This window comes from Sarcophilus harrisii, chromosome 2 (genome assembly GCF_902635505.1).
Source record: "Sarcophilus harrisii chromosome 2, mSarHar1.11, whole genome shotgun sequence".
Lineage (NCBI taxonomy): Eukaryota > Metazoa > Chordata > Mammalia > Dasyuromorphia > Dasyuridae > Sarcophilus > Sarcophilus harrisii.
The window spans coordinates 316,401,545-316,419,145 of NC_045427.1; the positions used below are offsets into that span (position 1 = coordinate 316,401,545).

The 17,601-nt window shown below is 33.6% G+C and overlaps 1 protein-coding gene across 5 annotated transcripts in view; it reads right to left on the minus strand.

Annotated features, from left to right (window-relative positions):
- CCDC175 (coiled-coil domain containing 175) overlaps positions 1-17,601 on the minus strand; it is a 120,562-nt gene that overhangs the window by 58,453 nt on the left and 44,508 nt on the right. For all 5 annotated transcript variants that reach the window (XM_031952671.1, XM_031952672.1, XM_031952668.1 and 2 more), the window contains 3 exons: positions 11,596-11,677; positions 9,883-10,019; positions 8,679-8,789 (listed from right to left, as the gene is read on the minus strand). In XM_031952671.1, coding sequence (XP_031808531.1) covers positions 8,679-8,789; positions 9,883-10,019; positions 11,596-11,677 — 330 coding nt within the window. The remainder of the gene's footprint in view (positions 1-8,678; positions 8,790-9,882; positions 10,020-11,595; positions 11,678-17,601) is intronic.

The following is a 17,601-nucleotide window of genomic DNA, read 5'->3' on the forward strand; positions in this document are numbered from 1 at the left end:
AATAGTAAATGCTTCCTTTTCAGACCACAATGAATAAAAATTATGTTCAATCAAAGGCCAGGGAAAGATAAACTGAAAACTAATTGTAAAAGAATCTAATTCTAAAGAATGAGTGGGTTAAACAACAAATTATATTAACTATCAATAATTTCATCCAAGAGAATGACAATAATGAGACAACAAATCAAAACCTATTGAATGTAACCAAAGCAGTTCTTAGGGAAAATTTTATATCTCTAAGTAGTAATATAAATAAAACAGAAAAAGTGGAGATCAACTAATTGGGCATGCAACTAAAATAACTAGAAAAAGAACAAATAAAAAATCTACAATTAAATACAAAATTAAAATTTTGAAACTCAAAGGAGAGATTAATAAAATTGAAACTAAGAAAATTATTGAATTTATTGATAAAACTAAGAGTTGATTTTATGAAAAAATCAACAAAATAGATAAACCTTTCGTTAACTTGATTAAAAAAAGGAAAGGAAAAAACCCCAAATTATCAGCATCAAAACTGAAAAAGGTGAACTTACTACCAATGGAAAAGAAATTAAAGAAATAATTAGGAGCTATTTTGTCCAACTATGTGCCAGCAAATCTGACAATCTAATTGAAATAGATGCATAATTTGAAAAAATATAAATTGTCCAGATTAACAGAAAAAGAAATAAATTACTTAGTTATTTAAATAGTCCTAATATATAAAAAGAAATTAAACACGGCACCAACCAGATGGATTTACAAGTAAATTCTATCAAACATTTAAACAATTCATTCCAATACTATGTAAATTATTTGGAAAAATAGGTAAAGGAGTACTGCCAAATTCCTTCTATGGCATAAATATGGTATTAATACCTAAACCAGAATAAACCAAAACAGAGAAAGAAAATTACAAACCAATTTCCCTGATGCAAAAATTTTAAATAAAATTAGCAGAGATTACAACAATTTATCCTTGGATAATATATTATGACCAAGTGAAGTTTTTGAGGTGGCAAAGAATTGGAAAATGAGTATGTGCCCATCAACTGGGGAATGGCTGAATAAGTTATGATATATGAAAGCAATGAAATATTATTGTTCTATAAAAAATGGTGAACAAACTGATTTTAGAAAGATCTGGAATGATTTACATGAACTGATGCTGAGTGAAATAAGCAGAACCAGGAATACATTGTACACAGTAACAGCAAGTTTGTGCAATGATTAAGTATTAAAGATTTGGTTCTTCTCAACACTTCAGTGATCCAAGGCAATCTCAATAAATTTCGAATAGAAAACACCATCTGCATTCAGAGAGAGAAATAGGGAGACTGAAAGCAAATCAATAAATGCCATGTTCACTTTTTTTCTTCTTTTTTTTTCTTTCCCATTTTTTTTTTGCTTTTGTTTTGATTTATTTCTCAACATGATTCATAAGGAAATAAATACAAAAAATTAAAATATATGAATAACCTCTCCAAAAAAAGCAATTTAAAAAATAAAAACATAACAACTCTGATCAATACATCAATCAAAGACAATTCAGAAAGATTCATGATAAAAATTGCTATCCACTTCCCGAGAGAAAACTGGTGAACTCAGTGCAAATTGAATTATAATTTTCTCACTTTATTTTTCATGTTTTTCTTTGACATGGTTAATATGGAAATATGTTTTGCATGATTTACATATAGAAAGGATATCATATTACTTGCCTTCTTGGTAGGTGGGGTAGGGGCTACAGTGAGAGAATTTGGAACACTGATGTTTTTAATGTTAAAAATAAACAAAACTTTTTTTAACCAAAAAAAAAAAAAAGTCTTTATGCCCAAAGGGCTATCAAACTGTGCATTACCCTTTAATCCAGCAGTATTTCCATTGTACTTTTATCCTAAAGAGATCATAAAAGAGGGAAAGGGACCCACATGTTTGTGCAAAAATGTTTGTGGAAGCTCTTTTTGTAGTGGCAAGAAACTGGAAACAGTGGATATCCATCAATTAGAAAATGGCTGGAAAAGTTATGTATATGAATGCTATGAAATATTATTATTCTATAAGAAATGATTAGCAGGATAATTTCAGAGAGACCTGGAGAGACTTTTACATGAACTGATCCTAAGTGAAATGAGCAGAACCAGATCATCATCATACATGGCAATAGCAAGATTATACTATGATCAATTCTGATGGACATGGCTCTTGTCAACAGTGAGGTGATTCAGATCAGTTCCAATGGTTCTTGTGATGAAGAAAGCCATCTGCACCCAGAGAGAGGACAGTGGGAAATAATCTGGACCACAACATAGCATTCTCACTCTCTCTGTTATTGTTTGCTTACATCTTATTTTCTTTCTCATTTTTCTTCTTTTTTGATCTAATTTTTCTCGTCATCAGCATGATATTTGTGGAAATATGCATAGAGGAATTGCACATGTTTAATTTATATTAGATCATTTGTCAATTGGGGGAGGAGGTAGGGAGAAGGAAGGGAAAAGATTAGAACACAGGGTTTTGTAGGGGTGAATGTCAAAAATTATCCGTGTGTGTGTGTGTGTGTGTGTGTGTGTGTGTGTATACATATAAAATAAAAGGCTATAATTAAAAAAAAAAAAAAGAAAAAAAAGTCTTAGAGAATTAAGTACAAGTGGTACAAAATTTATCTTGGTAATAGATTCCCTGAAAATTAGAATGAGCTAAACAAAAATCAATGACTTTATGAAACAACAAGATATATGAAAACTGATGAGGTGAAGTCTAGTTTTTGGGGCTCCTGGTATGGGAACCAAAAATATGATGAGGTTTAGGTTTGGGAGTTCCCTTTATTAGGGAACCAGATGATAAGATCTAGATTTAGGGAACCAAAATGATATTAGGATTTCTGGTGGTCAGGGAGTTAAGCGATATCTAGTGGCAAGTTTGGGATTCAGGGAACCAAATGGAGAGGTTTGGCTCCCCAAACCCCCTTGGGATTTGACCCAAGGGTAGAGAGTTTTGGGGAACTCTCTTCTGGTGGTGCAAGGATTCTCTGTAAAGAAATTTACAAACCCTAAAACCTAGACTAATAAAAAATGCTTATTATAGGGATTGGGAAGTAAGGATAGAAATCCTGACAGAGAGGCTTAAAGTCTAGTTAGGGAAATAGGTGAGGATGTTATGCCAAAGTTCCTTTTTAATGGGGTGACCAGTTCCTCCAATTGTCCTATTTCGTAATTCTGCCTTAGGTTATGACCATCCCCTCTTAATGGTTGAGATAAAGGTTTTATAGACATTCCTTAATGTCATTAGAACATCAGTAACCTCCCTTTATTAGGTTATCCCCACCTAGGTCCCTCCATTCTGTCATTGTTCTTATTATTCCATAAAAGGGTCCCTGCCAGGATACTAGGGGCTAGACTCTTTGAGATGATAGTCTTGTCTAGCCCTGGGATCAACATGGATGCATTGGTCCCAGTATTTCTCTCCATTTAATAAATTATTGAATTGGTCTCTTATCTCTGTCTTGCTCAGTTTCTTCGGCATTAGAAGTATAAGGAGAGGGTAGCACTGGAAAAGAATATTATTCCAGTGGTCTGAGGATTTTTTGGCATAGCCTAGCATGGCATAGAATGGCATGTTTAGAACCTCTGCAAAGAGAGGATTTTAGATCGGCTCTTTTATAATAGGAACTTTGGCTACAAGCTAAAAGGGGCTAGTGGGTAGAGTCCCAAGTTGGCTTATCTACAAGCTGGGTTTCAGCTTGAGCTGGAATTTGAATAGGGTTGGAATTCTTTTGCTCAGGACTGAACCAACCCCACCTAGATAATAGAATGAAACTGTTTCCCTCAAGCCAGGTTCCTCACTGAGGCAGAGTTGAAGAAGATTCTCTCCTTCAAAGAGTTTTAGAGTTTCGGGGTCCCTTCTTCAAAAATAAGGTCAAGTTCTGATGGACCTGGCCATCCTCAGCAACGAGATCAACCAAATCATTTCCAATGGAGCAGTAATGAACTGAACCAGCTACGCCCAGAGAAAGAACTCTGGGAGATGACTAAAAACCATTACATTGAATTCCCAATCCCTACATTTATGCCCACCTGCATTTTTGATTTCCTTCACAAGCTAATTGTACAATATTTCAAAGTCTGATTCTTTTTGTACAACAAAAATAACCTTTTGGTCATGTATACTTATTGTGTATCTAATTTATATTTTAATGTATTTAACATCTACTGGTCATCCTGCCATCTAGGGGAGGGGGTGGGGGGGTAAGAGGTGAAAAATTGGAACAAGAGGTTTGGCAATAGTTAATGCTGTAAAGTTACCCATGCATATAACCTGTAAATAAAAGGCTATTAAATTAAAAAAAAAAGAAAAGAAAAGAAAAGAAAACTATCTTTACATGTATTTAGAAAAATAAAATACTACTGAGGAAAAAAAACAAAAATAAGGTCAAAAAATTGGAAAAACAAAGTTTTAACAATGTATTAAAAACACTATGTTGGAAAACAGATGAAGAGTGATAATTTAGGAATCATTGCATTGCTTGTCAGTCATTACCCCTCTCAGACTACAAAACATAAATACAAAGAGCTTGCTTATAATATTTCAAGAAATCATTATTTTTATGAGCAGTAGGGGGAAATGAAAATAATAAGTCACTGTCAGCTTCTAAAAGAAATCTCAAAATGAAAACTAAGAACAGTGGAAACAAAATCCAGAGTTTCTTGCAAAAAAAAAAAAAAATTGTAAACAGCCAGTGAGAATTGAAGAACAATAGTCAAGAGTACAGAAGGTTTGTCAGCAACACTATAAGTGGTAGGAATTATAGAATGCAATACTTCAGAAAATAAAAGATATAAGCTCAATAAAAATTAACTGAGCATACTTATAGAAAAAAAATGGATATTTAATTAGAGAACTTCCAGGCATTCTTAATTAAAAGACAAAAGTTGAGTAGAAATCTTATAAGTACAGGAGTCAAGAGAAATATGAAAAAGGTAAATAACAAGGAGTAATCAGAAGAGATTATATAGGAATGAAGTGTTTATATTTTAATGAGAAGGTGATCCCAATGTCTTCAGGACCAGCAGAAGGATTTAAATATTAGAAGGATTGGCTAGTGGTTTTAAGTTTTGATGATCTTAAAAGAATAAAGAAAAGAGAGAGGGAAAGAGATTCGCCAAGAAAAGAAAAGACAATAATGCTATAGGAATTTAGCTTATATTGTAATGGACCAAAGACTGGGCCCCATCCCTGGGTTATGTATGAGGCCCTAGATTTTCCAAGAAGTAGCTACCTAAAAGGTCATGAGGTCGTGGACTTTCTGAAGAAGTTTTTGCCTAACAATGTCGGGCCAACATTACAATGTATGTCAACATGCCCCATTGTGTGCTCCCCCACATCCTGTCATTGTAAGTGAGAGACTGTGTCAATGAAACTTGTAACCACAAGGTTGAACGAAAATGCCTATAAGCCTGTCTCTACTTCTGTTCAGGATGGAACTCATACTGAGAGGTCCATCCCAGCTGGTAATAAACACCTTCTAAATTATGAACACCTTGGCTGTCTTGAATTTTATTGCCTGAGCTATCTCAATATAATTGAGGTGTGAAATCTATGTATATAAATAAGGAAGGAGTAGGGAGAGTGGACATCACTTTAACTTCATTTCCATCTGAACAGGTCAACAACAGGGTGGAATACAGATGGTCATTAAAAGGGAAAGAGAAGTGGGGGGAAGAAGAAAAAGAAAGAGTAAATTCAGGGAGGGGTTAGTTGTATGTAAAACAAACTAATTCACAGAAATTGAAAAGAAGAATTTAAAAGAAAAGAAAGATTGTGATTGGGGTCTGAGTAGGAGGAAAAGATGATGGGTATGGGAGTGGAAGCAGATTACATAAAATGTAGAGCACTATGCTGAAACCTAAAGCAAAGTAGACTGGAAAGCAGCCAGCCAGTTTTCTTCCCCTCAGAAGTTTCTTAGGTCAAGAACTGAGGCCAATGAAAGGGGAATTCTTCAACATGAGAGAATGCTGAGACAACTTTAATGTCCGCCCCTTATGGGAGCCACAATCAAAGGGGAAGGATTCAGAAAGTGAGTGATGGGAAAATGGAAGAAGAAAATAAAATTACCCAGACTTCAGCAATAAAGTTCATTTTAAAAATCTTGAACACAAGCTTCCGACCTCCTAACTCTCACCAATCGATCCTTCACCAAGCTGCTAAAACAAATTTCCTAAAGTATGGGTCACTTCTATTATCAAACTCTAATGACTTATTATATAAAGGAGTCTGTGACTGAATATAAATTTTTCTGTTAGCTTTCAAAATTCTTCACAACCTGATCCGAACTCAATATTCTATTTTTGCTATAATTTGCTATAAATTTCTGTTCTCACAAGCTATGGTCCACTGAAACCAACTCCTTTTTTCTTTATATAGGATACTTTATCTTATCTCTAGATCTTTTTGTTGACTTTCCCTCCCATCTAAAATGCACTCTAACCTTACTTCTGCATTTTAGAATTCCATACATTCTATGTGAATCCTTTCCTAATTCTTCTATTTTGTGATACCCTCTTCACTCTTCAACACTACATATTTTATCTTGCTTTTATTTTGTGAATATATATTTATATACTTGTTGTCTCCCATAGTAGAATGTAAGCTACTCAAAAAAAATGATCATTTAATTTTTTGTCTTTGTGTTTTCATCCCCATAACAGGCAACATGACATAATAGATGGAGAACCTGATATGAATCCAGGAAGATATTGACTCTGTGATCTTCAGCAAGTCACTCAATTTGTTGATACTCTGGTCAATTTTCTAACATTTTAAGGAGCAGGGAAGGTGCCAACCTGCATTTGAAGAAGAAGCTTCTTCACCAATAAAATTATGGGTCCAGTACTTATGTCTATCTTTATGTGATGCCCAGCCCTTAGCATAATGCCCAGCACACAGTTTGTGCTTAATAAATACTTGCTGACTGATTTCTTATATTCAGTCATTCATCAAGTGTTATTAATCTGCTCCTCAAGATATCTCTTTTATAAATCCTATTTCACCTGCTACCACCCTAGACCAAATTCATCTCAGTTCATGTGTGAATTATTACTAAAATCTTTCTATTCATCACTTTGCTTCCCTGAATTGATAATTTTGCTCTTTAAAAAGTGAAGCACCAAGACTTTGTCTGTGAATCAGAAATCTCATTCCAGAGACAATGATCTTGTTAAGTAGATTCAGATATTTGTTATGCAAGAAACTGGTAAAGTAAATGGAAATGATTAATGTACTAAAAAAGAACTTGGCTTCATAGAACAAGTTCTGGCAGTGTTTCAAAGCAGTTTCTTAGCATGAGTGTACCTTACTTTACAGAGCAGAGAGATATCCTTGAAGATTGTGGGGTAAATATTGAATCAAATTATTTTAAAAGTTTGACATTTAAATTAAAACTAAATTCCAGTTGTTCAGCAAAGAAAGTTTCTTTTGAAAACCTATGATAATAAAGCTGATGGGAAAAGAAAGCATTATCCCTATTAATAATAACAATACCTAACATTAATTTTTATGTCACTATAATGTCTGCCAAATACTTTATAAATATCTTATTTGATCCTCAAAGTAACCTTTCAAGATAAGTTCTACTTGGTGCTATTATTGTTGTTCAGTCCTTTCAATTGTGGCCAGCTCCTTGTGACCTTATTTGGGGTTTTCTTGGCAATGACACTAGTTAGCCATTTCCTTCTCTAGCTCATTTTGTAGATGAAGAAACTGAGGCAAACAGTGTTAAGTGACTTGCCCAGGATCATAAAAGTGTTAAGTATCCAAAGTCATATTTGAACACAGGAAGATGAGTTTTCCTGACTTCATGCGTGGCACTCTATCCACTGTGTCACCTAGCTGCCTGATAAAGACTATTATTTTTCTCATTTTCCAGATGGAATAAATTTATTAGGCTTTATTTGAATTTAAGTTTTCCTGAGTATAGATTTAATCCTATGCATGATACAATTTTGCAATCATCTTAAATATCAGAGAAAGCACATACCTTGTATTTGGGAAACATCAACATGACGATGACATAAAACTGACACCTGGTGACATATTATTGTCTCTGAGAACAGGAAATTTAACCACAGAAGCACTGAGGCAGAAATAGCATGATAGGGAAACATCCTGAAAATGAAACTAGTATGCTCTGCTCAGGAAGCCTTGTGCTTTTCTGTTTTTATAGAAATATCTATAGAGATACGCATTTAATAGGCACTCAAATATCAATGCTAACAAAAAATGGAACAAATTAATTATAACTAGATCAAAGTAGCTGAATAGAAAGATTTGCTTTCCTTACAGTTCTTTGTGACCTAACATGGATTTATGATTAAAGGTTATTCAATGGACAGAGGGGTAAACCTAAAATCAGAAATAGCTAAGTTCAAATTCAGCCTCTGACAATTGCTAGCTGTGTGATCTTCAACAAATCATTTAATCTCTGCCTTATCTGTGAAATGGGGACAATAATAGCAGCTATTTTCTAAGGCAACAGCCTTAGAAGAAGTGAGGATAAATGAGATAATAACTATAAAGCAATTAGCACAGTACTTGACACAATAGCTGCTATTTAAAAGTTAGCTATTAAAATTATCCATTTAAAAATGAATAAGGTAAACAAAGTCACCACAGTTCATACAGTTTAGAAGATTACATACCGATATAGGTGCTTGAGATTTTCTATTGCCTCTTCTAGGGCTTCGGTATCCATTAGTTTTTTGCTTAAGAGAGCTTTTTTCTCAGCGATAAGTAATTCTATTTTGTCAACTCTAATCAGTTAAAAAAAAACTATTTTAGTGAGTTAAACTTCTCAAAAGGAAGAAAGTTTTCATAACCAAGTAAGATTCCCCCAAAATGTAAAATATTTGGCAATGCATGGTATTTAACCAAATGAATGAAAACAGCAAACCAGAAACCCTTTCTGGCCCTTTACTGTTTCTTCTGTGAGAGAGTAGAATTTTCAATAAATTCTTTTGATATTCCAAATCACAGAAAGAAGAATAAATAAAGCAAAAGATGAAGTAATAATTGCTATTACTTTTGTATTTCTGGGTTAATGTATAAGTTCTTATTCAGTTTAAAAGCTTTCACTGAGAAAGCTTTCTAAAACTGGACTTTTTTCCATTTTGACTAGCTTCTCTTTACTCAGATCAGGGAAACTGGCAAATTATATTTTATAATTTATTATATATCATAAACACTATAAATTTTTATAAATTAAAAACACCAAATTTGTAATGTTAAACATAGCGTCCCCCTCTTTCCTTGTTTATGTGTGTATAGATTTTCTTACTCTCCATCTCACAAATGGCAAAAGTAATTTCAGAAAGGTCAGGTAGAGCTGAGAATGCTACTTCATTTTAACTCAATCAAGTCATCCTCTAAAACTTTTCTGATTTTTCTTTATAACTGCCAGATTATTTGTATTCCAAGCATTTGACCTGAGCTATTCTTGATCTACATAATACCAACTTCAAATGGTGACAAATTTATTAAGTTTTTAATTACTTGGTTCTGGCTTCAAGGGGCATCTGTTTTGGAAAATTTTTTTCTGTATATTTTAGAAATAAAATAGTGTTGCCAGTTCTAAAGGTGGTTGACATTCTAATAGATAGATAGATAGATATCTTCGATATAAAGGCAGCTAGACTTGGGACATGAACATATTAATGAAGCTAACAACCTAACATTTCATAGCATTATTGAAAAACTTATAGTGAAATCTGAAATGGCTTTAAAGAATCACCAATATGAATCTCAGACAAAGTATGCAGCTCCTGACAACTTAAGCCTTGATGAATTCTCACCACTTGGTGGCAGCAAAATGAAACAGTGGATTTTAAATTATAAATTAAAACATACAAGTCTCTAGAATTCCGCTCTTTTATATAATATTCATGTTCTTCTAGTTGAGCAGCTTTAAGATGTCCATTAAGAATTTTATTTTTTCCTTTAAGATCAGTATGTCGTGCCTTTATTTTTGAGAATTTTTCTGTAGCCTGGAGAGAAACAAAATTAACAGTGTAAGAGATCTCTCCCTTCTTGTCTCCTTTTTTATCATTCCATGTTTAAATCTTTCCATGTTCCTTCCTTCCCTTCCCCTCCCTCTCCCTTTCTCTCTGACTCTTATCTCTATCTCTATATCCATTTCCTTCCTTCCTTCCTTCCTTCCTTCCTTCCTTCCTTCTTTCCTTCCTTCCTTCCTTCCTTCCTTCCTTCCTTCTTTCTTTCCTTTCCTCCCTCCCACTACCCCCTTTCTACCTCCCTTCCACTTTCCCCTTTCTTAAATAATAGTTGTATAAATAAATGCTTAGTTTCTTCCTCTCTGTATTCAGTGCTTATCATAGTGTCTGAAATACAGAACTGCTTGTTGACTTGATCATGATTGCATTTTAAGCACTGACACAGAAAAGAAAGTTTTTTCTGACTTTGCTATGTCCATATTCACTTTGAGACTTGAGAATATTTTTAGGATCCTTATCACAAATTAGAAATTATGACAATATTGCTATGTCACCATGTCATCTAATATAAATATATGAATAAAGACTGAAGAAATAAATATAAGATTTCACAACAGTAGAGTATCAAGAAATGCAGAGCTGAATTAAAACCCCAAATGCCCTTTGCAGCAGAAAAAATGGACAAATAATTAACAGCTTTCAAAGATATGGCCAATTAAGTATCTCACAGATGCACTAGCATTGGTTGATATCTACCCAATCAATCATTTTAAGGTTTATGGCACTTTTAATGGCACTTCTTTTGATACTCACAACAGCCCTGTGAGAGAAGAAATTGAAATGTGTAAAATTGAAGCAACTTGCCTATTTAAGGATTGGGCATCCAATCCAATCCAATCCATTCATCCTGACTTCGAATCTAGATCCCTTTTCACATCTGTGTCCTACCTCTTCAAAATGCTTGACTCATTGCTCTTTCACCCAAACATTATAAATATTACCTTCATTTTATGGATGAAGAACTTGAGATGGAAAAGTAGTCACATGGTTTCTTGGAATCAGAATAGTGACTTTGAGCATGTTCTATAGGAAATAGGGGTGGCTATCACCCCATCTAGTATATTTCTTTTTAACAGATATAGAAACTGTCTAAGCCTTTTCCTTCTTTCCATGGGAACAGGGGTAGAATGGAGAGAATGTATGTATTTCTTGCCTTTCTCCAGTAACAATTGACTTCCATGGTATCCTATCCTCAAAAGGAAAGAACCATGAAGAAGCAGTTTGAAAATTTCTATATACTTTGTTTCAAAAGCTTACAAAGTGAAATAAATTTAGCTTCATGGAAATTTCTCAGCAAAATATAAGTTATTTTCACATATGGAGAGTTCTACTCTTTCAAATTTAACATATTTTGGGGGAGATTAAGATTTAAGTTTTTTTCCAAATTGTGATTGCTCATGACTTTTATTAGTTAGCAAAAATTCAAATGTCCTTTATTTTAAGGTGTCACAAATATATACATTAATTTTGATCAATTTTTCATATGCTTTACTGTTAAATGTTTAAAAATAAAATCAATTTCCTAAGGGAGGCATGCTGTTGTTCTTCTCACCTGTCTTATCTTATCAATAAGGTCTTTTTGTTTCATTTTAGATGATTCTACTAGATCCACAAGGGCATTGTCATAATCAGTCCTAGAAATAAAATAGCCCAAAATATATGAATAATATGACAAAATATTTTAAAGAACAACTTGCACACTTAAACATGAACATATATGACTTCATAACCATTTATTTACATTTTCAATAGACAAAGATCAAGAATAGGCAATACATATCAATCTCAAGTTTTTTTTAGCTATTCATTGAATATTGGCATCAATTAACAGGTATAAATAAGTGGATATATGAATGTCAACAGTGGTCCACTAGTATCTTAGAAGATGACCTGCAAAAGATCAAAATAAAAGAATTTATAATAAATCATGAGGTTCTACAAATGCTTGCATTCAGAATTATAACTAATCCAGGCATACTGGAAATTCAGTGAAATTCAGAGTAATGGGAGATTAGTCTATCCATTCACACTAGAAAAATAAAGTGACTGAAAAAGAAATATTGCCAAGACTATGACATAGTTTCTGGTTGAGCAATTTTTAATTTACCATTAAGTATATATTGGACATTTACTGCAGATGAATAACAGTTTGGGCTTGAAATTAAATAAAGGGGAAAGACTGGCCTGGATTACAATTAGGAGATAATATCATATTTTCAACATTTACATATTGTACATAGCTCCAATGGTTTATGATTCTCACAATAATATATTTCTGGTGAGAATATATATATTTACAAATCACACAACACCACAATTCAGAGGAATTAAAGTGGCAAATTATCTACAGAATCATTGATAGATACACAGTGGGTATAGGCAGTATATAACATGTTACCAATAAGAGCATAAAAATATTATGACAATTTTTACAACCAGAATAAGAGACAGATTGGACTGCAATAGTAATGATATAAAAAATGATACATTGGGACACCTGAAGTAATAAAAGAACAAAAGAGAGGGCTCCAATATGAAGAGTACTTTCTCTAGTCTACTAAATTCAAATTATATATCTGTGTGTACATATAGATATGTATATATGTATAGACATTGACATATACATATCTGTGTGTGTATACAACCCCCCTCATATTTGCCAAGGTCCTATGCTAAGTTTTAGGAATGCAAAAGCAACAATAACAAAGCTTCTGCCTTCAAGAACTCTGCTCTCTCTCTCTCTCTCTCTCTCTCTCTCTCTCTCTCTCTCTCTCATTTTCTCTATCTCTGTCTCTGTCTCTTGTAGCAGCTAGGTGGTTCAGTGAATTGAGTGCTGAGCCTAGAGTCAGGAAGACATTGAGTTCAAATCTGGCCTCAGGTTCTTACTGTTGCGTACTAAGGTTGCTTACTATCAAATCACAACCTTGATTGCCTCGGTTTCCTCATCTGTAAAATGAACTGGAGAAGAAAATGGCAAGCCATAAAAGATACTGATCTTTGCCAAGAAACCCCCAAATGGGATCAGGAAGAGACAGAAACTAAAATGACTAAACAACAATATATAAAATATATACAGATAAGTAATCACAATGTAATTTAAAGAGGAAATGATTATTAATAACAGAGGAGATTAAGGAAGTCTTCCCTGAGCTCAGCATTGAAGGAACATAAGAAGACACTGTATTCCTGGCTTGGGATTGGAGGAAGTTTGTCCAGAGAGAATACATAGTGATAAGAGGTATCTTGTTAAGCTTGGAAAATCTCTAGAACATACCAATTTTTGCATAGAGAAGTCTGGAAAGGCAAGTTGGAGCAAGATTATCAAGAGTCATAGCTACTCTAGATTGAGGAGGTTGTATTTTATCATTTATTCTAAGGGGCTTCTGCAATTTTTTTTAAATGATGGGATGAATGACTGTAAGATGATCATTTTGATTTTTCTGAGGAGGAGGAACAGAAAGGTAAAGAGACTGGAGGTAGGATGACCAGTTAAGAAAGCACCTCCAATAATCCAGGCAGGGAGTTTATGAGTGACTAAAATAATAAAATAAGATGGGAGTAAGGAGAACAGATGCAAAGGATGTGGAGATAGAATCAAAAGGATTTGGCAATTGATTGGATATTAGATCAAGGGAGAAAGAGGTGAGGATCACTCCAAGATCATGGTCCCATGTAAGAGGAAAAATGAGGAAGAGCTAACTGGCTTTGGATTTCTCCTTTCTTCATTGCTTCTCAGACCCTTGGAACTGGTTCCACCCTAGCACCAAAATCTCTAAGATTTTTGAAAGTCATTTCTAAATTGCTAAAAAACAAACAAAGGCCCAATGACCCATTCCCAGCTTTGCCTTTCATCTTGACTGCCAGTTAAACGGTCTTAATAGTCAGTAGCATCTATTAAAAACCCTCAGAAAGCATAATATGTAATGGAGAAAAACTAGAACCTTTCCCAATAAGATCAGGTATGAAACAAGGTTGCCCACTATCACCATTACTATTGAATTCTGTATTAGAAATGCTAACCTTGGCAATAAGAGAAGAAAAAGAGATTAAAGGACTTAGAGTAGTTATGAAGAAACCAAATGATCACTTTTTGCAGATGATATGATGGTATGCTTGAGAATCCCAGAGAATCAACTAAAAAGCTATGAGAAATAATCCACAACTTTAGCAAAGTTGCAGAATACAAAATAAATTCACATAAATGATCAGCATTCTTATACATTACTAAGAAAATCTAACAGCAAGAGATACAAAGAGAAATTCCATTTAAAATAACTGTTGATAATATAAAATATTTGAGAATTTATCTGCCAAGGGAAAATCAGGAACTATATAAGCAAAACTACAAAACACTTTCCACACAAAGTCAGATTTAAGCAACTGGAAAAAATATCAAGTGCTTGTGAATAGGTCAAGCAAATATAATAAAGATGACAATACTCCCTAAACTAATCTATTTTTTTAGTGCTATACCAATCAAACTTCCAAAAAACTATTTTACTGACCTAGAAAAAATAACAACAAAATTCCTCTGGAAGAACAATAGGGCAAGAATTTCAAAGGAATTAATCAAGAGAAAAGAAAATGAAGGTGGCCTACATGTACCGGACCTAAAATAATATTATAAAGCAGCGGTCATCAAAACCATTTGGTACTGGCTAAGAAATAAGAGTAGTTGATGAGTGGAATAGGTTAAGTTCACAGCACAAAATAGTCAGTTCTATTACAGTGGTAGTATTTGACAAACCCAAAGGCCCCACCTTTTGGGGTAAGAATTCACTATTTGACAAAAACTTCTGGGAAAAATGAAATCTAGTATGGCAGAAAGTAGGCATAGACCCACACCTAAAATGGTACACCAAGATAAAGTCAAAATGGGTTTGTGATCTAGACATAAAGAATGATATTATAAACAAATCAGAAAAACATAAGATAGTTTACCTCTCAGATTTGTGGAGGAGGAAGGAATTTGTGACCAAAGAAGAACTAGAGATCATTATTGATCATAAAAGAGATAGTTTTGATTATATTAAGTTAAAATTTTTTTGTACAAACAAAACTAAAGACAAGATAGCAATAAACTGGAAAACATTTTTACATTGAAAGATTCTGATAAAAGCCTCATTTATAAAATATATAGAGAATTGATTCAAATTTATAATAGTTCAAGCCATTCTCCAATTGTTATATGGTCAAAGGCTATAAAGAGACAATTTTTAGATGAAAAAATTGAAACTATTTATAGCCATATGAAAAGGTGTTCCAAATCACTATTGATCAGAGAAATGCAAATTAAGACAACTCTGAGATACCACTATACACCTTTCAGATTGGTTAAGATGACAGGAAAAAATAATGATGAATGTTGGAGGGGATGTGGGAAAACTGGGACACTGATATTTTATTGGTGGAACTGTGAATGGATTCAGCCATTCTGGAGAGCAGTTTGGAACTATGCTCAAAAAGTTATCAAACTGTGCATACCTTTTGATCCAGCAATGCTTCTACTGGAATTATATACCAAAGAGATCTTAAAGGAGGGAAATGGACCCACATGCACAAAAAGGTTTGTGGTAGCCCTCTCTGTAGTAGCAAGAAAATGGAAACTGAGTGGATGCCCATCAATTGAAGAATGTCTGAATAAATTGTGGTATATGAATGCTATGGAATACTATTGTTCTGTAAGAAACGACCATCAGGATGATTTAAGAGAGGCTTGGAGAGACCTACATGAACTGATGCTAAGGGAAATGAGCAGAACCAGGAGATCATTATACATGGCAACAACAAGACTATATGATGGTCAATTCTGATGGACATATCTCTTTTCAACAATGAGATGAACCAAATCATTTTCAAGAGAGCAGTAATGAATTGAACCAGCTATACCCAGCGAAAGAACTCTGGGAAATGAGTATGAAGCACTGCATAGAATTCCCAATCCTTCTATTTTTGTCCACCTGCATTTTTTATTTCCTTCAGAGGTTAATTGTACACTATTTCAAAGTCCAATTCTTTTTGTACAGCAAAATAAGTGTATGGACATGTATACATATATTGTATTTAACATATACTTTAATATATATAACATATTTGGTCAACCTGCCATCTGGGGGAGGGGGTGGGGGAAAGGAGGGGAAAATTGTAACAAAAGGTTTTGCAATTGTCAATGCTGAAAAATTACCCATGCATATATCTTGTAAATAAAAAGCTATATAAAAAAAGAAATAACACCCATCCTTGGAACCTTTTATTAGAATTTAGGATGTTCATTTCCTAGGATTTATGAGTCCACATTAGTCCTATGCATGGAGAACTTCAGAGTCTCAAAGACCAACAGGTTCACAACACCACTTAGAAAATCAAACAATTAATAATAAATATATTAAAATTGATTCTAAGAGGAAAAATTACAAATAATACCTAAGTATGTGTGTCCACTTCTATTGAGAGCCAACTCTACTATTCATGTGAGGAAACTGAAAAGGAGAATGAGTTTCAGCATAGGGTAATGGCTTAGAATGAAATTATAATTGTGCAAATCCATAAATCCACACACTCCTTGACAATCAATTGGGGCTAATTCTACATACTAAAATGTAACTGAGGTATTGAGAGTCATTGGATTTTCAGTAATTTTAGGAGAAATTGTATTTTACACTTCTTCCCCTCAATGGGAAAGTACAAACACCTCTAGGGTAAGTGTGGAATTCCATAGTCAGTGGTTATTAAGACCTGATAATGAAACAAAGGTCAATAGAGAAGAACTGTTAAAGCTTTTAAAAGCCAAACTTATAATTACATCAGCAAAAAAGAACAAAAATGGTAAAGATGGCAAACAATAGAGGCAACTCCAATCTGACTTATTTAAATAATCTGTAGATTTTTTTTTTAAAGAACTGGGGGATGGGAGTGGAGAATAGGTACAAGAATGGACATTCTTTTGATGATTAAAGACTCAGAATTTCTAAGGATGTTTAGTCATTGTAAATCAATTACTTGAGAGAAGAAACCAGAAGAGTTGGGAAATTTTCATTCAGCACATACCTAGGTTCATTTGTTCAATGCTGTCCTTCCTTCTAAGAGGACCAAAATGACATTGGAGTGTTTGAATCAATGTATAATGCCTCCAACTATGGATGGCCAAACCAATATGAGATGGGAAGGCTCTACCACACGTCAGGCACAAATTGTAGAAAATTCTGAAGATGGTATTTTGCATTCCTTTTGACTTACTGAAATTCTGCTTTGCTTATAAAGAATAGCACTGTCTTTGATGCAGGTATGGTATGTTGGATATTCTGTACCAAGGTCTTCCATTTCTCACAATGAATGTCAAAGTTTTCCAAAAAGACTTCAAGAGTATCTTTGTATCCCTTTTTCTGAACTTCTTCTGAGAGTAATCACCTTATGTGAGTTCTCCATAAAATAGTCTTTCAGGCAAACATTCATTTGTCATTAGAACTATGCCATTGAACTCTTTATATATATAAAACACATTTTATTATAGCTTTGATATACAAAACATATGCATGGGTAATTTTTCAACATTGATCCT